Source organism: Phoenix dactylifera, unplaced genomic scaffold, assembly GCF_009389715.1.
Source record: "Phoenix dactylifera cultivar Barhee BC4 unplaced genomic scaffold, palm_55x_up_171113_PBpolish2nd_filt_p 000481F, whole genome shotgun sequence".
In the NCBI taxonomy this organism is placed as follows: domain Eukaryota; kingdom Viridiplantae; phylum Streptophyta; class Magnoliopsida; order Arecales; family Arecaceae; genus Phoenix; species Phoenix dactylifera.
Genome location: NW_024067902.1, coordinates 178,901 through 204,353, shown reverse-complemented (window position 1 = coordinate 204,353; position 25,453 = coordinate 178,901). Strand labels below are relative to the sequence as shown.

Sequence of the window (25,453 nt, the reverse complement as noted above, 5' to 3'; positions counted from 1 at the left end):
TCGGATTTTGGATGCCCGGAGTGAACGCACTCCGGTAGTAAGTTTTTATTTTTATTAATTTTCCTTATTTTGATTATTTTCAGTTAGTAATTTCGTAGTTATTAAATTCTGAAATTTGAAATTCGAAATTTAAAGTTTTCTAAAAAAGTAAAAAAAAAATTGAAAAAAATTTTCCAAAATTCAAAAATTCAAAAATTTAAATTCAAAATTTGAATTCTGTGATTCAAAATTTGAAATTTTAAAAAAAAAGTTAATTAAAATAAAAAAAAATTTCAAAAAAAAAATTATTTTTGCTAGTAATTGATAGGGTGCAATCCCCCGAGGTGATCATACCTCTATTGGGACTCCTCACGGAGTAATCTCCAGAGCTTATTCAATGGGCATTCGGAGATTGACTGACGCATAAGGATTAGTTTTAGTTTACATTCAAGTTATTCCTATATAAAAAAAAACAACATAAAATTTAAAAAAAAATAAAAAAATAAAAAAAATTGCTTGCTCATTTAATCAATACAACCTAATGACATTGCATAAACTTTAAAAAATATATTGATTATTTGCTGCATTTAGTATTAAGCATTTGCATAAAGTAATTAAGGGCAAAACCCACTAAAAAGATAAGGTCGGGAAGTCATTACCTGTCCTTAGCCCAAAAATCACCACCTTGCATACTTATCCTAAGCCAAATTAAATTAAAATCAAATTAGACGTCGGCCTTAGGGTTTTCGAGCTCAATTAGGCTCTTGGAAAGAAGCGGCTGAAAGCCACTCCAGTGAGGATTTAGTAATTGGTAATGTCTAGGAAAGTTTTACAACAGTGAGAACTGTTACGGGTATTGTGGTATCGGTGTATCCCTTCTAGCACCACTGCACACCCCGGGACTTTTCTGGTCACTGGTTACTGGATCACTTAACTGGTAAGCTCAAGCTTAATCTGAAAGGAAGATTAGGAGCTGTCTAATCTAGAGAGAATTTCAGGAACTTTTTTAACCTGATAAGTCTCTATGCAACTAGATTTAAGAAGCTACTAAACCTCACTTAGCTCTAAAATTAATAGGGTCAAATTATTGTGTGGTGTTGATTGTGGTCATCTTGGTCTAGCCCTTCTTCTTATCTTTTAGGATTTCGTTTAAAAAAAAAAGTAAATAATTTTGAGTCTAATTAAGTTGTGGAAAATGTATGCATGGTAGAAGGTCATTAAGGGATAAGTTAACCCCATTTGATCCTGAGATTGACAGAACTTTTCATCATAACCTGCGAACTGTAAACCAACCGTCGATCTCTACAATGGGTGAACATATTAGAACCCTGAATGAATTATTCGCTCCTGCATCCGCTAGTCCACCTATATGTATAGTATTGCCAATAAATAATGCAGCCCAATTTGAAATTCGGGCTGCAACAATAAACATGTTACCCAAGTTTCATGGGTTCGAGAGTGAACAACCCTATATTCATCTAAACAAGTTTTTGACAATCTGTCAAACATTTAGAAATCAAAACTTAGATGAAGAGGGTATTAAATTAAGATTGTTTCCCATGACTTTAGAAGATCGTGCTGCTGCATGGCTGTATTCTCTTGCTTCAAATTCCATCACATCATGGGAACAGTTGTCTAGGAAGTTCATGGCTAAGTTCTATCCCATGGTAAAAACTGAAAAAATTAAGGATGCCATCAGAACTTTTAGAGGAAAATCTGAGGAGGAATTTTTCCAACTTTGGGAAAGATTCCATGATCTGTTAGTCAAGTGCCCGCACCATGGGCTTGACAAGGCTGATCTGGTCCACTTCTTTTATAAAAGACTACCTCCGGCACATAGAAACATGATTGAGTCCATGCACAAGGGTAGGTTCATGAACCAAACCCCAGATCAAGCCTATGAATTTCTTGTTGACTTAGCTGAAAACGCCCAAAATTGGAGTAGCTATGGTGAGGAAGTAAATAGAGATGAGTTCGGGTCTAGAAAACCAGGTAATTATGAAATGAAAGCAGACCCAGATCTCAAAAATGTCATGTCCAATCTGGTGACTGGAATGAACAACTTAAGCAAAAAGTTTGATGCTTTCACTATTTCCACTAGCTCGAGTTCATATAAAGAGTTAAATCCAATCATGAAAGTGGATCACGAGTCAAATAGTTTATGTATCTTGTGTAACAGTTCTGAGCATCTATTGGAGTGTTGTCCTAGTTTACCCAACATAAAGGCCGAGCAAGCAAATGCTCTAAATTCGTATAGTGCCTTCAAGAAGCCCACTCCCAATTCATTCAGCCCAGTTTACCACCCTGATAATAGGTTCCACCCAAATTTCTCATATAAGCAGAACGAACCTATTCAGCATCAAGGTGGTCCACCAGGTTTTCAGAACAACTTTTTCAGGATAGGGCCACCACAAATGAACCAATCTTTCGTTCCATCTGTACCTCCCTATAATGCTCCTATCCCACAGCAATCTTCACCATTAGAAACCATGATGGCTAATATGATGAAACAACAACAAGATTTTATCAAGCAACAACAACAGACCAATACAGCCCAAGCCCAGACTAACCAATTCCATGCGCAAGCAATTGCAAAACTTGAGGTTAGTCTAAGCCAAATAGCAAACTCTCTAGGGGATAGAAAGAAAGGTGAACTACCTAGTCAACCAGTGCCTAACCCTAGTAGGCAACAGAATCAAGGGCCGAGCGGCCAGTTTCAGATTGATTCTAATGGAAACCCTACCCATGAAGTCCAGGCAATTATCACTTTACGGTCTGGCAAGCAAGTGGACAACAAAGTCCAACTTCCTGTGCAAGAAAAAGAAGAAAAGCATGAACCAAACCTCACCCAGAAAAAGGCACAAGAACAAGGAACACAAGGAATAGAGGAGAAACCAATAGAAACTTACACACCTAAGGCTCCCTTTCCTAGTAGACTACAAGACTCAAAGAAAAAATCTCAGTACGATGAAATCATGGAAGTCTTTAAAAATGTTCAAATAAATTTACCCTTCCTAGATGCTATCAGACAGATCCCCTCCTATACAAAATTCTTAAAAGACCTAACCACGGTGAAAAGGAAAACCAGTATTCCTAGACAAGCTGTGATGGCGGCACAAGCCTCATCTCTTATTCAACAACAGATTGCCCCAAAATACAAGGACCCTGGTTGCCCCACTGTTGAAATTAAAATAGGAGACACCATCATTCGGAGAGCCCTATTAGACTTAGGAGCAAGTGTAAACTTATTACCCTATTCTGTCTACACCGAACTAGGTTTGGGGGAATTAAAACCCACAAACATTACCTTGTCATTAGCAGATAGGATTGTGAAGTATCCCAAAGGAATTGTAGAGGATGTGATTGTAAAAGTTAATGAATTCTACTACCCTGTGGATTTTGTAGTCCTTGAAACTGAACCAGTAAAAAATCCAGAAAGTCACATCCCGGTGATCCTAGGTAGACCATTTTTGGCCACTTCAAATGCTGTGATTAGTTGCCGAAATGGAATAATGACTCTAGCCTTTGGGAACATGACTGTCCAGCTCAATGTTTTTCATAGTAGTAGTCAGTCAACTGAGATGGACGATTTGGAAGAAATTCACATGATTGAGAATATAATTAGCAGTTCTTTTGAAGAATCGAGTTATTCTGACCCATTAGAAAGATGTTTGGCTAATTTTGGTCAAGATTGTGTGTCAAGTCAAGAGGTTAATGCATTGTTAGATTCCATTCCAGTGATGGATACTAGCAGATGGGCCACCAAGTTTGAATCATTGCCTATTTCGGAATCTCAGCTAGTGTCATCCAATGTCAAACCTCCACAACTAGAACTTAAAGACCTTTCCGAAAACTTGAAGTATGCATTTCTTGGGGAAAACAAGACCTTACCTGTTATAATTGCATCGAATCTAACTAAAGAACAGGAAGAGAAGCTGTTAAGTATCCTTCGGAAGAATCAGGAAGCTATCGGTTGGTCTATAGCTGATATTAAGGGGATTAGTCCTTCTGTGGTCCAACATAAAATCCATCTAGAAGAAGATGCAAAAATTTCTAGAGAACCACAAAGGCGACTTAATCCAATCATGAAGGACGTAGTTCGAGCCGAGGTCATCAAGCTTTTAGATGCAGGGATTATATACCCTATTTCTGATAGCCAGTGGGTGAGCCCAGTTCAAGTTGTACCCAAGAAATCTGGAATTACTGTGATAAGAATGACCAAAATGAGTTAGTCCCAACTCGAATCCAAACTGGATGGCGAGTGTGCATCGACTACAGAAAGCTGAACGCCATGACTAGGAAAGACCACTTCCCACTACCCTTCATTGACCAAATGTTAGAACGTCTAGCTGGCCACTCTCATTACTGTTTTCTTGATGGTTATTCTGGATACAATCAAGTTCCAATTGCACGTGAGGATCAAGAGAAAACCACATTCACCTGTCCTTATGGCACTTTTGCCTATCGTCGCATGCCTTTTGGGTTATGCAATGCACCGGCTACATTCCAACGGTGTATGATGAGCATTTTCTCCGACATGGTGGAGAAATTTTTAGAAGTTTTTATGGATGACTTTTCTGTATTCGGATCTAATTTTAATGAATGTCTCCATCATTTGACCCTTGTTGTAGAACGATGTAAAGAGAAAAATTTAGTTCTTAACTGGGAAAAATGTCATTTTATGGTCCAATCAGGTATTGTTTTGGGACACATTGTGTCACAAAGGGGAATCGAGGTGGATAAAGCCAAAGTAGAATTAATTGCCAAGTTACCACCTCCCAAAACTGTTAGGGAAGTCAGATCCTTTTTAGGGCATGCGGGTTTTTACCGCCGCTTTATCAAGGATTTCAGTAAATTGTCGAAACCCTTATGCGATTTGTTGGCAAAAGATGCTACTTATAATTTTTCGCCAATTTGTATAACTGCTTTCGAGAGACTAAAGTCTGAACTAACTTCAGCGCCCATCATAAGGAGTCCTGATTGGAGTCGTCCTTTTGAAATCATGTGTGATGCATCCGATTATGCCATAGGTGCTGTCTTAGGTCAGCGAGTAGAGAAGCTTCCCCATGTGATTCATTATGCAAGCAAAACTCTGAATGACGCCCAACTTAACTATTCTACCACTGAAAAAGAATTGTTGGCAGTGGTTTTTGCCCTAGATAAATTTCGTCCCTACCTGATAGGATCTAAGGTTCTTGTTTATTCCGATCATGCCGCCCTTAAGTACCTTCTCACAAAGAAGGATGCTAAGGCAAGGCTCATTCGTTGGATCCTATTGCTCCAGGAATTTGATCTCGAAATTCGAGATAAAAAGGGATCTGAAAATGTCGTAGCTGACCACTTGTCCAGATTAATTGTTGAATCATCTGGAGAATCCATGCCTGTGTCCGAGACCTTCCCTGATGAACAATTAATGATGATTTCCCATACCACTGTTCCATGGTATGCTGATGTAGTCAACTACCTTGTTACTGAACAAATGCCCAGCTCTTGGACCAAACAAGAAAAATTTCGCTTCCTAGCTCGTGTAAAATGGTATTTTTGGGATGAACCATACCTGTTCAAATACTGTCCTGATCAAATCATCAGACGATGCATCCCTGAACACGATCAAAGGAATGTCCTTTTCTTTTGTCATGACCACGCTTGTGGTGGTCATTTCAGTGGTAAAAAGACGGCTGCAAAGGTTTTGCAGTGCGGATTCTATTGGCCCACACTATTTCATGACTCACACGAGTATTGCAAAGCATGTGACCGATGTCAAAGACTAGGAAAAATTTCAAGAAAAAATGAGATGCCCCTAAACCCAATCTTAATTATAGAAATCTTTGATGTTTGGGGTATTGATTTTATGGGTTCTTTTCCTATGTCATTTGGGCACCAGTACATACTCCTAGCTGTTAACTATGTATCTAAGTGGATTGAGGCTATCGCGTGTAAGACCAATGATCACAAAGTAGTGATCAAGTTTCTTAAGGAGTCTGTCTTCGCTCGCTTTGGCACCCCTCGTGCTATCATTAGTGATGGGGGGAAACATTTTTGCAATAGAATTTTTAAAGCCCTTGCTAGGAAGTACAACATCACCCATAAGGTCGGTACACCATATCATCCACAAACGAGTGGACAAGTTGAGATTTCCAACAGAGAAATCAAGACCATCCTTGAGAAAACTGTCAATCCATCTCGAAAGGATTGGTCCCTTAGGTTAACAGATGCATTGTGGGCATATCGTACGGCCTACAAAACACCAATTGGAATGTCCCCATACAGGATTGTCTATGGCAAGGCTTGCCATTTACCTGTCGAGTTAGAACACAAGGCCTATTGGGCAATCAAACGCTTAAATTTCGATCTCGACAAGGCGGGAGAACATAGAAAGCTTCAGCTTGACGAGCTTGAAGAAATTAGGAACGATGCTTACGAGTGTGTTAAGAAGTACAAGGATCGCATGAAAGTCATGCATGATAAAATGATTACTCGTAAAGAGTTTTACCAAGGACAAAAAGTTCTCTTATATGATTCTCGATTACATCTATTCCCTGAAAAACTTAAATCCCGCTGGACTGGCCCATACATGGTAGAGAAAGTACATCCGCATGGTGCGGTAGTAATATACAATACTAAAGATGGTAGGTCATTTCAAGTTAATGGACATCGTTTAAAACCATACCTTGAGTATTTGAGTCCAGAAGTCGAGGAGACACTTCTGACCGACCCTGTTTATCATGAATGAATTATAATTGTCTGGCTGAAGACATAAAACTTAGCGCTTTTGGGAGGCAACCCAACATATGAATATCTTCTATAAAAAAAAAGAAAAAATTACTAATATGCAGGTTTGGGAGATTTTGCCCCAATTTTCAATTTACCTACCCATATCAGGTAACTTCTCCTCTGTCCTCTTACTGCTTTAAATTTTCTTTAACATTGAGGACAATGTTAGATTTAGGTTTGGGGATATTTTTAAGCATTTGAAATTTTATAAAAATTAAAAAAAGAGTTTTTATAAAAATTAAAAAAAAAGAGTTTTTAGGTAAAATTTTTGAAAAAAAAAAATTTCAACACACAAGGTATATAAAATCTAAGAGCCCAATGACTAGTTAGAAGTAGTGCAAAGTGAGTTCTTTTTATTAAGTTCCTTTTAGTGAGTTGTAAGCTAATTAGTGCTTTGAATTTCACAACACATCTGGCCTGCATTTTCTAAGGTATAGGTTCGACATTGTGTTGAGAATATGGTAGCAACCTCGAATCCTGATGAACCATCTTTTTCTGATCCAAAAAAAAAAAAAATGGTGGATTTAGTCAGGTACATCGAAAAGGGCTACCTATTGTCAAAGGTCAGCGGGCTTGTGATGAGGAACCCGAGCATAGGTCCGTAGGGGAGTCTTGATGCCCGACACCTCATGCCAACTGGTGTGAGAATTGTCGACTAATTGCTCGCTACATGGAGGAATCATCACAGGAGTAAAAGTGCACAATATATATATATTATCATTTCTCTTTAATGCAAAAAAAAAAACACAAAAAAAAAGAAAAAAAAAATGTATACTGACCTTAAGAAAGACAATAGTGTGAAAGCCGTCGTTGTAAAAATTCGAGTAAACTGGAATATTACAGATAAAACCCATGAGGTATTAAAGTAAACATCCACAGCTCTCGAAATCCTGCAGAAAAGATGATTTTGAATCAGCAAATAGGTTTTGTCCGACCAATTCTTGGAAACTACTAATATTAGCGATATTTTGAAGATCCAAAACCTTAGCTTGTGCATGGTCCAAACTTCACTGAGCACTCAAGTATAAATAAGTCTTACAACTTCCTAACGGAAAACTTAATAACTTCAACTTAAAGTGCATACTAACCTAGAAATTGGGCTACTTAGTAATTAAAACCTTGTGTGCTTTTGAAATTCTTATCAATTATGTACTTGAAAATTAGACTTTCATTTCATAAAACAAATTTTATTTTGGGATTGAAGTTTGTGGGTAACTTCACTGCAAACCCTCACGAGACAACACTCGTCCACTAGGGTAACCTAGGGGTTTAACGGCTTGTTGCACGTGCTAAGTGCAATCGTAATGCTCTAACGAAAATGAGTATTTATCTTAGTATATTTATATAATAAATTACACTTTTGCACTCTTATTTTATCATTTTTCGCACTGAATTGCTAGAGACTAGCAATAAGCTAGTTGGGGGGTGTGATGAGAGCACAAAAGTGCGACCTACATGTTACTAAAATTAGTGTTATTGTTAACCGATAATAATAAATTCACTAGATTAATATTATATTTGGATTTAACATAGATTAGTATAAATTATAGATAAAATGCACATTGACTACAAATTTGACTTCAAATCGGGTCCGAGTCGGGTTCGGGTCCGAATCGGATCCATTTCTTTTGAGCCTTTGGAAAATAATTCCGGACAAATCTAAATTTGCCATAAGGTGCTGGGTGACCCATGACTTGAAAGAATTGCACTTGACCTCCAGCCAGAATAGATGACCCATCCGTCTACAAGCAAAATTTCATATCATACTATATGACTAATCGGATGGAACTTGATGTCTCCCATATCCTCCCAGCCGTCCGCACGCATCACAAAGCTCCCGGCTCCTCCCTCCTTCCGCGTTCAAGATCCACCGCATCCGTGACACGCCTTTGCACCCACGGATCCATCTCATCCCGTGATCCCGTTCTTCTCGCGATCAGCCCAGAAGCAACCTTCCAGCATGCCAGCCTAGCTGCAAGGCGTCTCCAAATCCTCCACGCCATCAACGCGTTCACAGCCAGCCGTCCGTCCTCAGCGGAATCACAGCACAAAGCATCCAGATCAGCCTCTCCCGTGATCTAAGCCGGATTCCCAGCGAGCCCGTGATCCTTCCTTCCGCATCAGGCCGCCATCTTCAAGCATCCCACGGCACCCTCCTGCGATCCCACGGAAATCAGCAACGATTCCGTAGCCAGCCCATCCTCCCAGCGGCATCGCGTGGCTGAAGAAGGAAGTCCACGTCCCCAAACCGTGATCGGCTCCTCCCAGCAATCACGGAAGATCCCAGCATCCGAAGAAGGAAGCCCCAGCCAAGATCGCTCCTCCTCCGCCTCGCAGCCGTCCATCTCACCGCATCCAGCTCCTCCCAGCAGCCGTCCACGAAGCTTCCGCCCGTGATCACCGCATCCAGCTCCTCACAGCGCCCGGATCACGCCAAGATCGACTCCTCCCCGCGTCTGCCATCTTCCTTCCGCATCAGGCATCCGTCCGCGGCTATAAGAGGAGAAGGAGGAAGAGAAGAGGGGTGTGCTCGGTTGGGGCTGGTCCAAGGAAGAAGAAGGTGCTCGGCTGGGATCGGGTCCAAAGAAGAAGAAGGAAGGAGGCCATCGGCTGGTTCGGGGAAGAAGAAACAGAGAGGAGTGTTGATGCTCTGTTTTCAAACAGAGCACATTCCTTTGTTTTGTTTTTTTTTTATTCTTTTTCTTTTTCTTTTCATGTTTAGTTTTATTTTTAAGAGCAATGTTTCATGCTTAGTTTTATTTTTAAAGAGCAATGCTTTATGTTTAGTTTTATTGAGAGCAATGTGTTTTGAGTTTGAGTTTTACTTGAGAACAATATTTTAAGTTTTAACTTTAGAGAATTTTATTTTGGAGGAGTGTTTTACTTTTAAGATTGTATTTATGCTGAAATTTTAATTTCTTTTATGCAATACATTAAATCTTCTTTTATGAAATTTATGTTTGCTTCAATCCCCTTAGTTTCATCCATTTTAATTTTATGCCAGAGCTTTATTTTTCATTAAAAATGCTTTTTGAATCTAAGTACATGTCTTCTAGTTAATTTCAATTAAAAATCATAATCCGGTAGACTAGAGAATCCATCAACATCTCCGAAATAATGTTTTCCTTTTATCATTCAAAAATCGATTTCAAATCCGAATGAACGTTCTAATTTTTATGCAACTCCAATCGCCTCCCTGTGGATCGACCTCTTACAACCACTATTCTTCGAGTAGGAAAGGTAAGAGTAAAATTTAATTAAACTTTTGTTCGTCGGTTCTAACAACGATCTGTCTAAGATATTTTTAGGTAGACAGGAAAGGACGAACAGTGGCTATCCTTAACATAAACCCATAGACACTATCCTACACGTAAGCCTATCAAAGCTGTCCCATGACAAGGTTAATTCAAACTATATCTCGTCCGTCAGATTTACATGTTACTCTTATCAAATCGGTTTCTGCTTATGCAATAAATTTCTCTCAAATTCAATGTATCTTTGTTTACGTATTTATGTTTTGAATATTTGATACGTATAATAATTATGCGAATATATTTGTACTAAAAATCATATAAAACATGCCATCATTTGCCAAACCGAATTTATCAATGTAAATCTCACGATGACAATACCCAGTAATTTGTAACTCAATCCATTTGATCAAGAAATATATATCTAATAAAGAAAAAGATAATAGATGAGGGGTTATCAATTAAGGGTTCAATGGTAGCGGACAACAATCGGGGTGAAGGAAGGATAGGGTTGATTAGATAGCAGCATCCGATCATCAGAGTCGGTTTGTTCTTGCCAATCAAACCAGTTAACTCATGAAACAAGAATCAGGCTACAATATAGATAGCTCAATAAAGATTGATGATAATAATGATGAAATTTAAACGTGCTCAGTAAGTGCTATGGTGGAGGCCAACATGCTGCATGGCTACTCGAGGTGATCACAATGATGTCCGTCTTAGACCGTCTACGGGGTTAACCAAAGAGCACAAAGGGGAACAAAGGAGAGAGAAGGATTCTTCAGTTAGAAGCATATAGAGAGAAAGAGGAAGAAGAGAGAAGAAAAGGGAGGAAACTATCTCCTTTCTCAAAGTAGGGGAGGTTTGTGATTGATCGGAATGGATGCAGCCTCAGCGGTCGGCAGTGGCGGCGGCCTGATGTTCAATCTTTGGTGATAATCAAGACCCACGTCGGTTGGCAGTGGAGAAGAGAAAAGCCGATGCTAGGTCGGCCCAAAAAAAGGGAGAGTTGGATATTTCGGCTCATCGGTCGGCGATCGAGGCTCGAATATGATAGTAGAGCATGCCAGAAGCTTGATCGAAGCTCCGACAAGGACCTCGACCTCAAATCACGGTGAAGAATGCGGAGAAAAACTAGAGCAAACAGGGCATTGGGTCTTCATCCGAATATGGTGACTCGCCAACGAAAATCAGGCAAATGTAGTCATTGATGATGGCTGAGGAATTTTAGAATAAATATATAAGAGAGGTGGGGTTGATTACCTTGCTCCGGTGAGGCAAATCGATAGTAGTTTGTTGAGAAATATCGATAGAAATTAGGGAAACTTCATGCTTGTCACAAGTGATTGATCGAGAATTAGAAGTGGGATCACGAGAGAAAAGAGAGGAGGGGGTTTTATAGATCAATTTTTATGGTCTCGCCGGTCTTTGGATCGCAATAAGACTCCTAGTCTCCGGCACAACTGGGGAGGATGAAGACTCCCAGCCGGAGTCTTTCGCGCCCCTCCCTCACGTGCATTGCATGTTTGAAGCTCAAGGGCCTAGGCCTCTTTAGGCTGGCCCACCAGCTCATGAAAATCCTGGGCTATTACAAATATAATTTGTCTAAGGCTGAAAACAGATGGGATTTAATATATTTATATTTATATCTATATTTTTCAACAAATACAAATACAGATATAAATATAAATAGATATTAAAATTAATATTCATATTTGTTCTAAACGGATATAGATACAAATGGGATATTAAACATATCCATATTTGTTATAAATGGATAGATATTAAAATATCCATATTTTCTTATCCAAATATGGATATAAATCAAATACTTTTTTGGATATTAATTAAATTTTAGTAAAATTTAATGATGAAAACTAGTAATAAAAATATGATCCTAAAGAAAATATTCAATTAAAAAATATAATTTTAAAAAGTATTTATCAATAATAAAAACTAACAATTTCATAAAGGATATACCACTCAACGTTGCTTGTCACCGAAGTAAACGAGATCTGTGATGCCTCTAAGGTGTCTCACGGCTGCTACTAATTGCAATCACCGAGTAGAAACTAGGAAGTGTACAGAATCTTTGAAATCCTAGTTATTTGAAGACAACGAAGAGGAAAAAGAAACGAGACGGACGAACAAGAAGTTTGAATTTTTGATGATGGTTATCCGATATTTGGATTCCTTTTAGTTTAGATTTCTTTAATCACTTAATTGATTTTTTGATTTAATTTAACTTAAATTTCTTATTCGAATTTGGATTTGAATCCAGAAAAATCAGGTATATATGTATCTGTATCCAGAAGCTTTTGAATTGACCATCCAGAATCATACTCAAAATTGATTGAATTAAATAAATAGTATCCAAATCTAATCCGAATTAGATATGAAGATGATCGATTATAATCTGACCTTCCTTTAGCTCTAGATTCTTAAAAAGCTACCCAATATACCATATGGTTTTCTTTGTTGTTTCCAATATTCTCTAAGTCCTCCTCCTAAGGTGGACGGCCGCTATCATATTAAATAAAAATTACACTGCACTTAAAAAGTAAAAATCATTAAAATAAAGGAAAGAATTCCGCTTACATGCGACACTTTTTTCGCATCCGTACAGCAGCCAGAGAGCAAGCTACGAACTCCAAATCCTACACTCATCCACCAAAATCAAGATTTTTTAATTCCCGACGCAATATCTCTCTGAATCATGATCTTGATTAATTTCAATCAACATGATAAGTGAAAAAAAAAAAACTCGGAGCAGACAGAGATCTTTCGCGACCTTGATCAATATTTTAAAACTGAGATATTACCAAACTTTAAATTTTAATTTTAAAATTACTAATTAAAAACAAAAAAGGTTAAAAAATATGTCAATATGAGCATATTGTATTGATTAATTTCTCAGATTTTATCAACTTATATTGATCGAGATAATACAGCCGAAATTTCGACCAATAAATCACGAAATCAGCCCTGAATTATCTATCTATCTATATATATATATATATATATATATAAACCCAAAAAAGAAAGCAAGGCCCTGTCAGAACCCAGAAGCAAAGCATCAAACCGGACAAAAACCATTCTCTCCATTAAAAAGATGCAGACAACCCTAACAAGATCTACTCAGAGATTTCTATAATTTCTATAACAAACAAAGAAAAAGAGTGAGGAAAGAAAAAGATCGCCATCACCACCACAACGACCAAAACCCTACACTGTCTTCTTTTTCTTCTTGTTCTTGTTCTTCTTCTTTTTGTTCTTCTTGTTCTTGCTCTTCTTGGTCACAGTGGCGGCGCCGCCCCCCCAGATCCGGTTGCTGATCTCGAAGGAGGAGGTGTTGAAGGCCCCCACGGCGGCGCCGACGCGGATCTTGTAGCGCTTCTCCTCGTAGCTCCGCCGGAGCTCGCGGATCTTGGCGAGGCCCTCCTCGTCGGCGAAGGAGGAACCTCGGAGGGCCCGGGCGATCCGGCCGAAGAGGGGCACCGACGGGTCGAAGGCCGTCGCCGCCTCCTCCGCGATCTCCAGCGCCGCTCGCAGGAGCCGCACCTCGTCCCTCTCCGTCCACCCCTTCCGCCTCTCCACCGGACCGTCGCCGCCGGCCACGTGCGGTGGGGAGGACGACATCAACGCGATCGGACGTGTGTGGCGGTAAAAACAAACAAAAAGGATGGGTGGAATCATTTATATTAGAGGTGGGGTGGTGGGCACGTGCGAACCGCGTGGTTTGTCGCAGCGGGAGGTTCGTTTGATGGAGGGCTGTGATTCCATGGGTTACAATCTTGGGTTATATTAGTGCGAAAAAATTGGGACAGTGGTATTGTTGGCGATTCAGGTGGTTCTAATTTCTAACATGATGTTCTTTCTCATTGCAGGAATTTAGGCCAAAATTACCTGACTGGTCCGCTGCCAGCATTTATTGGCAATTTGACTGCCATGCAATACTTGTAAGATTCTCTATCTCTTTATTTCTATTTTTTGGTGGGGCTCGCAAAGTCAATTTTGAAGGTAACTTTCCTCTTCTCATCTGGTCCCATAATCATCACTAGGAATGTAGGGATTAATGCATTGTCAGGTCCTATACCAAAGGAACTTGGGAAACTTCAGAAGCTGATATCACTGTAAGAAATCTTTCCTTTTAATCCTTGGTAAATTTTGTTTTTTACTTGTTCTTCTATATTATGATGACACCATGGTTATATTGCATTTCTTTCTGAAGATTAATGTAGTCTTTACAGAAACTTGGTAAGCAGACAGGGCTAAATCTATTTCCCTTTTACTCTTTTTCACAGGGGTATGGGTGCCAATAATTTTAGTGGTCCACTCCCTCCAGAGCTTGGGAATTTGACAAGTCTAGAAAAATGGTTAAGTCTCGATTACTGCTTTAATTTTTATTATCTTGCAGTCAAGCACCACATTTCTTTTCTTGGTTTTCTTGTGCCATTATAGGCAGCAAAATATAAACTTAAGTGAACTGGCTGATGCCCCATCTGTAACACCCCCTCCACTGCCTAAGGGAGGTTCTCTCTGTTTGAGTGCTGGGTGGTGCATCTCCTAGTACTTGACCTTGGCAATTTCAATTGGGTGGGACTTCCCTCCCTTTCTCTCAACAAAATGTGAATACAAACTTAATTCCATTAATCTATTATCTTATGTGCAGGTACATGGATAGTTCTGGAGTCAGTGGTGACTTGCCATCCACATTGTCTAATCTCAAAAGCTTGCAGATCCTGTAAGTCCTAATAAATAATTTTTGAATATGTAGTTGTGGCCAAGATTAAGTGCCTTATAGAATTCTTGTTCTATTTTCAGGTGGGCATCAGACATTAATTTCACAGGCAAAATACCTGAGTTTATTGGGGGCTGGACAAACCTAACCACTTTGTAAGATTAATTACTACTACGTTCAGTAGTCATTCTTTAACATTACATGGTCTATTTCTAAGAAAATATACATGGTATTATTTTCTCATTTTCATAAAATTCACTCCGACACACCATGATGTCTTTTCTGCAATGAACGCCTTTGCAATCAACATCATATTTCGTCCACTGAGCAGGGTGAATATATCCTCACAAAGTCATAATGTACTGGCTTTTCCATAATTACTGGGCAAACTATTGGTGATGGATTCACCATGAGCTTAAAGATGTTTCAGACTACGTCTTGTACATATCGAAATATATTAATGTTTTTCTGATCACTGGATAATCATCACATATTTTCCATGACAAGTATAGCTCAGTGTAATTATATACAGGTTATTGCGCTTACATAGCCGTTCAATTGCATTCCATCTAATCTTAATTTTGAAGTTTGACGGGAAGAAACTTGCTGCAAGAAGCATAGCATTTTTTATATATATATAATTTTGAATTACTATCTAATCATGCAATTTATCTTGTAGGAGATTCCAAGGCAACTCTTTCGAAGGTCCAATTCCTTCAAGTTTTTCTAATCTCGTCAAATTGAATGACTTGTAATGTCTTGTAGCTTCTTGTCTCTATAAGATGTTTTTGTGATTTCAATTAGTATGTCAGTGTGGCTTGCAGTCAGCTTGCATGATTATCCAGCTGACAACTACTCATTTTATGATGCAGAAGGATAGGTGATATAATAAATGGGAGCTCTTCTTTGGGCTTTATTAGTAATTTTACATCTTTGACAAGCTTGTAAGGCCACATGGTTTTTATCAAATATTTAATTCCAATATTGTACTTTATTGTGCTCTAAAATAAATCCTGCCATATGATGTTTTCCTTGCCCAGGATCTTAAGGAATAGCAAGGTGTCTGATACTATTCCATCAAACTTTGCACAGTACCCAAAATTACAGAAGTTGTAAGAACGTTTTGCGGCACATAATTTAAGTTAAACAAGTCACACGACAATCTTTATGGGTTTTGTTTTGTTACTGCTATAGTAATTATTCTTATTACCCATTTCTTCAGGGATTTGAGCTTCAACAACATTACAGGCCAACTCCCTCAGTCGCTCTTCAATTTAAGCTCACTCAACTACTTGTAAGAATGTCTTTAAACAGATAATCGATCCATTCCTTCTATTAGATTTCGACTAACATATTAACTTTTCTACATTCATTATAATGTCTCTCCATACAGATTTCTGGGCAACAATAGCCTATCTGGAAATTTGCCGACTCAAAAAAGCACATCACTTATCAATATGTATGTGCATCTTGTTTATTTCATCTGAACTGATGCAAGTTGGCTAAATTTTCTATTGCATGAGTCTTAGAGTAATTTACTCATTTCTGTTAAATAGAATTCTAATGCTTGTCATATTTGTTTTTTCAAACTATAACTTGCATTCAGCTGATGAAAGAATGTCCATTTTTTTCTTCTTTCTAATGAGGGAAATGAAAGATTGTTCCTTTCAGTTTTCTTGGTTCTTTTTTTCTTCTTTTTGTCTTAACATGTTTTTCCTTATTGTTATATAGATATGCGAGGTTAATGTTGTTTGATGAATGATGATATATTCTGCTTCCTCTTGAGTTTGCGCTATTAGCTCTAAACTCTGTCTTTCTCTGCAGAGATTTATCATACAATCAACTTTCAGGACAATTTCCTTCTTGGGTTAGCCAACAAAATTTACAGCTGTACGTTTCATATTTTTAATGAGGCTCAATATTTTATAACTAAATTTTGAGCATATATATGAATATGAGCAATAGTTTCTGCGATTAGCATGAAAAAAGCCATACTATATTTCTTTTTACTCTTTTGACTAAAGGGAGGATAATTCCACCCTTAAATAATGAAAGAAAAATAAAACATTAAAATTCAAAAGTACAGGCTAGATTGAAACATTGTTAGCTTTTTTTTTTTGTGTGAGAAATATGGTAGTAATGTGTTACCACCAGTTTTGAACAGCTTAACAGCTGTTGGCCAAAATTAGCTTTTCCTGGATTGCTTTTGTCCATGGAACTCTTTTATTTCTCACAATAACCACAGTCTAATAGTGTTAATTAAGTGGCTAATAATGCCTAGATCTTCCGATAATAAAGTCCCTTCGCTGTATTTTCCACAGGAACTTGGTGGCCAACAATTTTGTGATTGATAGTTCCAACAGCAGGTAGCTACCACTATTTAGCACACGCTGTAAGAAATTTCATGGTGAGAACTATTTCATTCCCAAGTGTCACTAAAATCATTTCATTTGCAGTGTTTTGCCTTCAGGATTAAATTGCCTTCAGCGAGACATACCATGCTATCATGATTCTCCAATATGTGAGCTATACTCCTTTAATTTTTTCATTGTTGCAGCTCTTAATTATGTTACAGAGAGAGCATACCCTCTAAATAATTACCCAAAAAGAGTCATGTTTACCATATTTTTTTTCACTTAATTACAGATTCTTCCTTTGCAATAGAGTGTGGCGGTAGTAAAACCATTACAGCTTCTGATGGAACTGTTTATGAAATTGATAATGCCACTCTCACCACCGCATCATACTATGTGACCGACACAACTAAGTGGGGTGTTAGTAGCGTTGGAAGCTTTGCAGACTCTTCAGGTGCTAACTATATAATTAACAGCTTATCTCAATTCCAAAATACTCTGGATTCAGAATTGTTCCAAACTGCAAGGCTATCGCCATCATCCCTGAGATACTACGGGATTGGACTTCAGAATGGAAATTACACTGTAAAGCTGCAATTTGCTGAGACTACATACCCCAATCCACCTACATGGAAGAGTGCGGGAAGAAGGGTTTTTGATATTTATATACAGGTAAGAGAATTAGATGTACTATGTCATAAGTTACACAACTTATTTTTTATGATCAGGGAAAACCTATAACAAAATCAATAGATTTTATGGGTTCAGCTGCTTTGCTTGAAAATTAGAATCATAATAAATCATTACTTAACAATGTGAGCAAGAATTCCATAAAAAAGGAATCACTCTGTTACTATGATTTCTAGCACTTATTTTTTTTTTTTTTACAATACTGATTCAGTACTGGTGTAGAAACATTTTTTATTGTGTCTGAATGTTTTGGTCAAGTAATGTGCATATTTTATTATACAAATTGTGGCCCTTTATGTTATGCTTCGCCTTATTTATGTGATTGGTTTTTCAATTGTCCTTTTGTCAAACCATTATGATACTCCAATATATATGGGAACTTGAAACTTGATCATGATATTTGTTGCAATTAGAGAAATTCACAGAAGAAGAAATCAAAATGCTTGAATTTGATAGTACTCAGCGGAAAAACCTAAAATGGGGCTGTCACAACCATAAATATAACTTGTTCTTGAATGTGTATGTGTGTTTTTGAGAACGAAAATGCAAATGTTTTTCTTCAGGTTAATGGCAATAATGCACATTTCGGTCAATATGGACTTTTGAACATCTAGCATAGTCCTGATTTTGGTTAACTCTTTCTGGCATTATTGGTTTTCTAATGTTTTAGGGGGCTCTCAAAGAGAAGGACTTTGATATAAGAAAAGAGGCTGGTGGGAGCTCTTTCATTGCTGTTGTGAAGGAGTTCACAGTTCCAGTAACCAAAAATTTCCTTGAACTCCATTTCTTTTGGGCTGGAAAGGGTACTTGCTGTGTGCCTATGCAAGGATACTATGGTGCATCCGTTTCAGCTATCAGTGTTTCTCCTTATGGTATTCAACTATATGGTTTGTATAATGAATATTTTAAAACATTGGGATGCCAACTTCTAATTGTTCAATATATTTTCCAGATTTCACTCCTACAGTACCTAACAAACTACCAACTCAGAGTTCAACCAAGAAACATACAGGTTTGATTGTGGGGATCGTAGCTGCTTTTGCTGGTTTAGGATTATTGTTGGCTATTTTTGGAACTTTCATATGGAGACAGAAGAAAAAAAGGCTAAGCATGGAGGATGAAGGTATAAACTTCTGCTAGATATAGATCAACAGTTACTTGCATCAGAAGTGAATGTAATCATTGAATGTAGTGAACTCTGTGCTTCTTTCAAAATGTTTCAGAGTTGTTAGGAATGACCACCAGACCAGACACTTTCAGTTACGCGGAAATGAAGGCTGCTACGAATGACTTCCATCTGTCAAATATGCTGGGAGAGGGAGGATTTGGGCCTGTATTTAAGGTTAGTTTCTTGCATTCACTCCTTTTTGAAAGCAATAAACCTTTGCTACCAAAACCTCTAAATATTTTACAAACAATATCAAAAAAACAATAGGGGTTCATCATACATGTTGTTTAGTCTATCTCATTTTTCTAGCTCATTAGGTCAAATGAGTGTATCCATAAGTTCTCTTGCTGCACTTTTCATTATCTTCCTGATTAGTCATTAAACAGCCCACTAATAGTCATCGTAAGAAAGAGGATAAAAATAATTTTAGCATCAAGATCCATCATAACTATATATTGACTCAATTTTTTGTGTAGGGTCAACTGTCTGATGGGAGAATAGTGGCTGTAAAGCAACTTTCAGCAACATCTCACCAAGGGAAGCGCCAATTCATGACAGAGATTGCAACTATATCTGCAGTACAACACCGGAACCTTGTGAAATTGTATGGTTGCTGTATTGAGTGTGCCAAATGGCTCTTGGTTTATGAGTACCTAGAAAACAGGAGCCTCGACCTAGCAATCTTCGGTATGCTTTATAGACTTGATCGCTCAAATTCCCTTTCATTTTCACAGCTGTAGAATTTCTGTATACATATTTAGGCAACGGGTTGTGCAACCCTCATAGGTTTGCCCCAAACAGAAATAGATCTGTTAAAGATGCAGAGACATTTACACAAATGTACAGATCGCACATCATTTTTGTTGGATTGCCTTGTATACTAACCATGAAGGGCATGCATCCACTGCAAGTGTCATACAAATTGAAGCATCAGATTCAATCCATCATTCATTCATGCTTTCCAGCATCAAATTTCAGAATTCATGTACATGATTGTGGTCTCGTTGCAGGGAACAGCAATTTGCACCTTGATTGGCCTAAACGCTTTGAAATATGTTTGGGTGTAGCAAGAGGTCTGGCCTACCTTCACGAGGAATCAAGTGTGCGTATTGTCCATAGAGATGTCAAAGCCAGTAACATTCTCCTTGATGCTGATCTGAACCCAAAGATATCAGATTTTGGTCTAGCTAAGCTCTATGATGATAAGAAAACTCACATTAGCACAAGAGTTGCTGGTACAATGTAAGGGTCACTGTTCTTTCCACTAAAGTCATTCTTACTTAACAAGCTATCATTTATATGTTTTTCATTTATTAAGTGTACTTGGACACTAACTAACAGTATATGCTGTTTGATTAAGTGGTTATCTCGCACCAGAGTATGCCATGAGAGGGCATCTTACAGAAAAGGCTGATGTGTTTGCATTTGGGGTTGTCGCACTCGAGATTCTTTGTGGACGGCCTAATTCAGATTCAAGCCTCAGCGAAGAGAAGGTCTATCTTCTTGAATGGGTATGTTGATAAATTTAATTAACTTACAAGAATCTTATGATCATGATTTGCTATTGTATATTTCTCTGTAATAGGCATTCTTAAAGGCTAATTACATGCCCCATTTACCAAGAGAATTCCCCAAGGGCACCATAGGATGCACAAGATTATCTTCTTCACATATCCAACTAATTTAATCCTTTCTTTGATTCTGGCAAATCAACAATACTTTTTAAGTAACCAATGATCATATATTCAAATTTTGGTTGTAAGAATCTTTGAGGAAGTATCTCTCATAGCACTCGTCAATTGTTATCTCGCAGGCTTGGCATTTGCATGAAAACCAGCGTGAATTGGAAATGGTAGACCCTAAACTTACATCTTTCAACAAGGAAGAGGCCACTCGAGTTATTAGTGTGGCTCTTCTTTGCACCCAAGCATCACTCATGCTGCGACCGACCATGTCAAGGGTGGTGGCGATGTTGGTAGGAGACATCGAAGTGAGTGAGGTCACAATGAAGCCTAGTTACTTAACGGATTGGAAGGATATTAGCAGCAGCTTTGCCACTGTCTACTTCTCTGGAACCTCAACCCAACGATCTGCAAATGACCAAGTTAGCATGGCATCAAATGCAACCATATCACAAGAAATACGCTGCGAAGCTTCTCCCTCCCAACTACTGATGGATAAGACCATTAGTGAAGGAAGGTGATTGTTGCTTGCGTGTCATCCTAAATCATGATGCTTATGTTTGGGCAAATCTTAAGAAAGAACCAGCAAACCCTGATGCTTATGTCCATATCAAAATCATTTTTCCAGTATCTTGAGTTTTTATGTAACTTCTGACCATCAAGTGTTGGCCTTAAGGCTTGTGAAACCTTTTTCACCAATCCTGTCAACTTCTCCAAACACTTTCACATAGCTTTCATTCACATTACTCTAGGTTTTCTTCTCCTCTTTTCTGAATCTTCAACACAAAAGCAAGCTTCTGTCTTTCCTTGGGCCATCTCATATTTTCGTGGTTTTTGTTCATAACATCCTGAAAGTTCAGTCATTTTCCTCGAGTACTGCAACTTCTATACCTTGTTTGATGCACTCAGCTATTATAAGAGAGTATTCTGCAACTAGCTGTTTTTTATTAGAATTTATCCTTGGGTGATGTACTATTACCTCATTGCATATTTTGTTGTAGATATAACATCAACAAGCACTATGTATATTGGATTTTCTGAGTACTTATTTCCCATTTTTTAAATGAGGGATTCTATTGATGCTGACCAGGAGGGAATCTATTAATTCTGACCAAGAGTGCTTCTTCCTTCCCCATTATACCTCCATTAGAAATCTTTCCATGATTTATGAATTAAATCATTTTGGCAAAAATATAATTAACTGAAGCTTATAAGAACATGTGGTGAAGATCATTTAGGATTTTGCTCGGGTTGCCTAGACTTGTGAATTATATGTTAATGAGAAAAAGGATCAGAGGACAATTAAGTTTTATTGAATAACACCGACTGCTAAGAGCTATTCGGGAGTATTGCAATTCTGGCAAAGTAGGTTAATGCGTTTGAGCACTTAAAATTGAGGATTAAAGAAAAAAGAAAGAAAGCAAGAAAGAAAAGATGATTATGATTTGGATTCTATTCCATGGATTCCTAGGATCAAGCTATTATTGCTCTAATAGCATCATGAGCATTTCAATTCCGGAGAAGTTTGTGATTAGAATTTATCATACCTAAGATCTTGGTGACTTTGAAATGGCTTCATAATGGGTGGAAAGAAAAACTCGGCTCCAGTATTGGACCATAAAACAGCTAGAACTCGTAGATTTATATGATATATACTACATTGTATTATTGGGTTAACAATGATGCATCTCAAGTTGAGCTGAATGATGATCAATTCAAGAGGAAACATCTTATTTGTGGCTTCACAACAAAGATGACCATTATCCTTCACAAAATTGCTAAGATGAAATTCCCTTAAAGAAAGAGAATAAGAAATTACCAAAAAAACAGAAATATAGCCGGTCTGACTCTCAGAGTTCAATGTAGACGTGAACCCCTCACAAGGTTAGGTCTGAGGTAGGAATCCCAATTTTTTGTACAAGCACTAAAAACAAGACCTCGACAAGTCATGCTTGGGGTGAAAATTTCCTCCTATTTAGTCACCATTTGGGTCTAAATCTTTGTAGTATTTAACAATCTAGTTTATCTCGGTCGAACTCATATTATTTAATAATCTAGTTATGTCTAATGTGATAACTGTTTGATCCAAATTATATATACCATCCAGTTTTCAGGGGTGTGCTCTTATATAATGAATAAAGTGGATAAGAAAAAGAAAAAATTGCTCACCCTCACAGCCACCCACCATCCCCTGGCCCAGAGCAAGTTGCCTCGCTTATAGATTATGAACCTTCATGCTTCACTCAAGCCTCCAAAAGTGCCAAATGGAGGGCAGCATGAGATGCATTACATAAGTTTAGGACATGGCCATTAGCCTCCATGGCTTCTCGCATGAATGTCGTCTATCACATTAGAAGATGAGCTGATGGTTCTCTTAAACAGTATAAAGTTCGCTTGGTTGCTAAAGGCTCTATTAATAACCTATTAATTGACATTGGCTTCCATGGTACACAGACGTATATTCATATATGTCCGCATCATATTCATATATGTTGATGATATTATTGTCGTAAGAAAAAATATAAAATCTTTGCATCACTTTATCAAAAATCTTAGTGCGCAATTTGCATTAAAAGATCTCGATCTTCTATACTTTTGGGCATTGAGGTACATCCTGATTGAACCAGGATTTTTTTCCCAAACCAAATATTCCCTAGATCTTCTTGCTTGATCACCTATTATGACAATATTAATGCCATTAGATTCACTTTAAACCCCATCTTTGCCCGAACTAAGCATATTGAAGTTGGCCATCACTTTGTCGAAGGGTAAAGTTGTTCAACATGATCTTGATGTTCAATATATGGCCTCGCATGACCAAATTACTAATAATTTCACAAAAGATCTATCATCGCAACAATTTCGATTTTTGAATAGCAAGCTAATAATGTGTATGCACCGCCCATCAGCTTGAGGAAGCATGATAGATCCCAAGATTAAGGTAGACAAAATCCCAAAATCAAGCTTACAAAGAAGAAAGATGAGCTATGGTTGTTTGGACAAGATTCAAAAATCAAGATTTTGAAGATGGAAAATCAAATCAATCAAGGAAACAAATAAAAAAAATGTACTAAACATGATTGATTTATTCTTTACTAGTTTATGGTATATTCCATATATATATATATATATATATATATATATATATATATAATTTATAATTTATACTTATGCAGGGTTAAGAAACTCAAAATAATATCTTTTAACTAGCCTTTTTAAGTGAGATTCTAGGTTTGGACAAAATGAGTTATCACTTCAGGGTAAATAATACCTTTCTAGTAATGCTCCACCGCATAAGAAGCAGCCTAGTTGACCGAAAAAAAAAGAATTATATTTATACTAGAATTGTATGATCCATCCAATCCGACTAGAAAAAAAAAAAGAATTTGTACTGTCTACAAGCACAATGGGGAAGGAATTCTGGAATTGCGGATGGGTGTAAAAGCTGTCTTTGACTTGCAAATTTTACCATGCTTGGAACCTTGCCAGGAGCCTGAGACAGGAGGACTTCTATTACATTTGTAGGGTTACACTAAAACTTCAAAGCCTTGTCCCTACTTGGGCCCGTTCGTGGGCCGTCAAGAAGTTTCTTAGCACAGGATTGAGATCTTATCTCCTCCTCCCCAAAACCCTCCTCTCTCTCCCCCAGGGGTAATTCCTTATCGGAGTTAACAGATTTGAGTTAATAATAAATTTAAAGAGAAGATCTTAATAAATTTTATTATTGGTATGTAAGTAAATATAAATGGCAAGTCTTCCATATCTTGATATGATCTAACATAGTGATGCAGGACGGAGGTAAAGGATGGAGAGGCAGAGTGAAAGAGGAGAAGAAGAGGGGAAGAAGCAGAAAAGAGGAGAGAAAGAAGAAGAGGAAGAGGAAGAAGACTAATTTTCATGCATCATTTCATTAAAAAAAAAAAATCCATGCCCCATATACATATAGGGCCACAAAATAACAGATAGGTCCCTACAAAGAAAACAATCTGAACAAGGTCCTCAAATGACAATATGCAAATTAATCCTACCAACATAAAATAATAAAAAAAATAACATAAATCAATCCAACCACAACGAAAGTGGCTGGACCGTCCTTCTGCGACGACCGTGATCCCGCAAAATAATCAGTCCAGTACTAGTGTCCGCACCACATAGTTTATGACTCCATGTCATAGCTATGAAATATGCCTTGCAGAAGAATTATCTGACATAAGAATTTTTATTTTTCTTCAAAATTTGTGACTCTATTATCTTCTGTTCAGACCTGCATAGTTTGATATTCCATTCCTTGGTTTCCTGAACTTGTACTTGAACAAAAGCCAGTAACACATCTGTTGCTGGAAACTGGACCCGGGGGTGACCACTGGCTGAGGAGGAGGAGCTCCGGCGGGTGGTGCGTCGGCAGGCTGCGTCCTCCGGGAGACCTGCAAAAAGTCGGTGGCCGGGGTTTCCGGCGCCGGCCCTCCGATGCTTAAGTCAGATGAGGCTTTTGTGGAGAAAAAAAGAGTCTGTATGCAGGAGTCAAAGTCAGAAGTCCCCAGTCTTCCCTTTAGAAAAAAAGTTTCCTTTTTATAGGAGGGGTGCCAGGATTACCTGCGATGTGACTGGGCGAGTTAATGTGTTACCGTCATGATTGGGCGTGATCGTGTGAATTAATGAGTTGCCGTGGGTGACTGGACGAAGTTGAGTGAGTCAACGAGTTGCCGTGGATGGCCTGAGATTTTGGGCTGGCTGGAGGTCCGTAGAGATCGTGCGCATTTAATTGATGACAATTGCTCAGGTAGAGATCGCGGGATTGGATCCCGAATGAGGAG

At 38.1% G+C, this 25,453-nt stretch overlaps 1 protein-coding gene across 2 annotated transcripts in view; it reads left to right on the top strand.

The window, feature by feature from the left end:
* Positions 1-21,700, top strand: part of LOC120106160 (probable LRR receptor-like serine/threonine-protein kinase At1g56140) — a 38,450-nt gene extending 16,750 nt beyond the window's left edge. The window contains exons 1-22 of one of the 2 annotated variants that reach the window (XM_039119059.1): positions 13,675-13,758; positions 13,892-13,963; positions 14,066-14,137; positions 14,309-14,380; positions 14,677-14,748; positions 14,829-14,900; positions 15,425-15,496; positions 15,618-15,689; positions 15,786-15,857; positions 15,968-16,039; positions 16,139-16,204; positions 16,570-16,635; positions 17,067-17,111; positions 17,202-17,266; positions 17,392-17,771; positions 18,460-18,661; positions 18,742-18,912; positions 19,013-19,131; positions 19,434-19,644; positions 19,968-20,199; positions 20,318-20,468; positions 20,771-21,401. In XM_039119059.1, the coding sequence (XP_038974987.1) occupies positions 13,953-13,963; positions 14,066-14,137; positions 14,309-14,380; positions 14,677-14,748; positions 14,829-14,900; positions 15,425-15,496; positions 15,618-15,689; positions 15,786-15,857; positions 15,968-16,039; positions 16,139-16,204; positions 16,570-16,635; positions 17,067-17,111; positions 17,202-17,266; positions 17,392-17,771; positions 18,460-18,661; positions 18,742-18,912; positions 19,013-19,131; positions 19,434-19,644; positions 19,968-20,199; positions 20,318-20,468; positions 20,771-21,160 (2,685 nt within the window). In that variant the 5' untranslated portion in view covers positions 13,675-13,758; positions 13,892-13,952 and the 3' untranslated portion in view covers positions 21,161-21,401. Of the gene's footprint in view, positions 1-13,674; positions 13,759-13,891; positions 13,964-14,065; positions 14,138-14,308; positions 14,381-14,676; positions 14,749-14,828; positions 14,901-15,424; positions 15,497-15,617; positions 15,690-15,785; positions 15,858-15,967; positions 16,040-16,138; positions 16,205-16,569; positions 16,636-17,066; positions 17,112-17,201; positions 17,267-17,391; positions 17,772-18,459; positions 18,662-18,741; positions 18,913-19,012; positions 19,132-19,433; positions 19,645-19,967; positions 20,200-20,317; positions 20,469-20,770 lie in introns of those variants that run through there. The other variant, XM_039119058.1, reaches the window with a different exon arrangement.
* Positions 21,701-25,453: the final 3,753 nt, after the last annotated feature.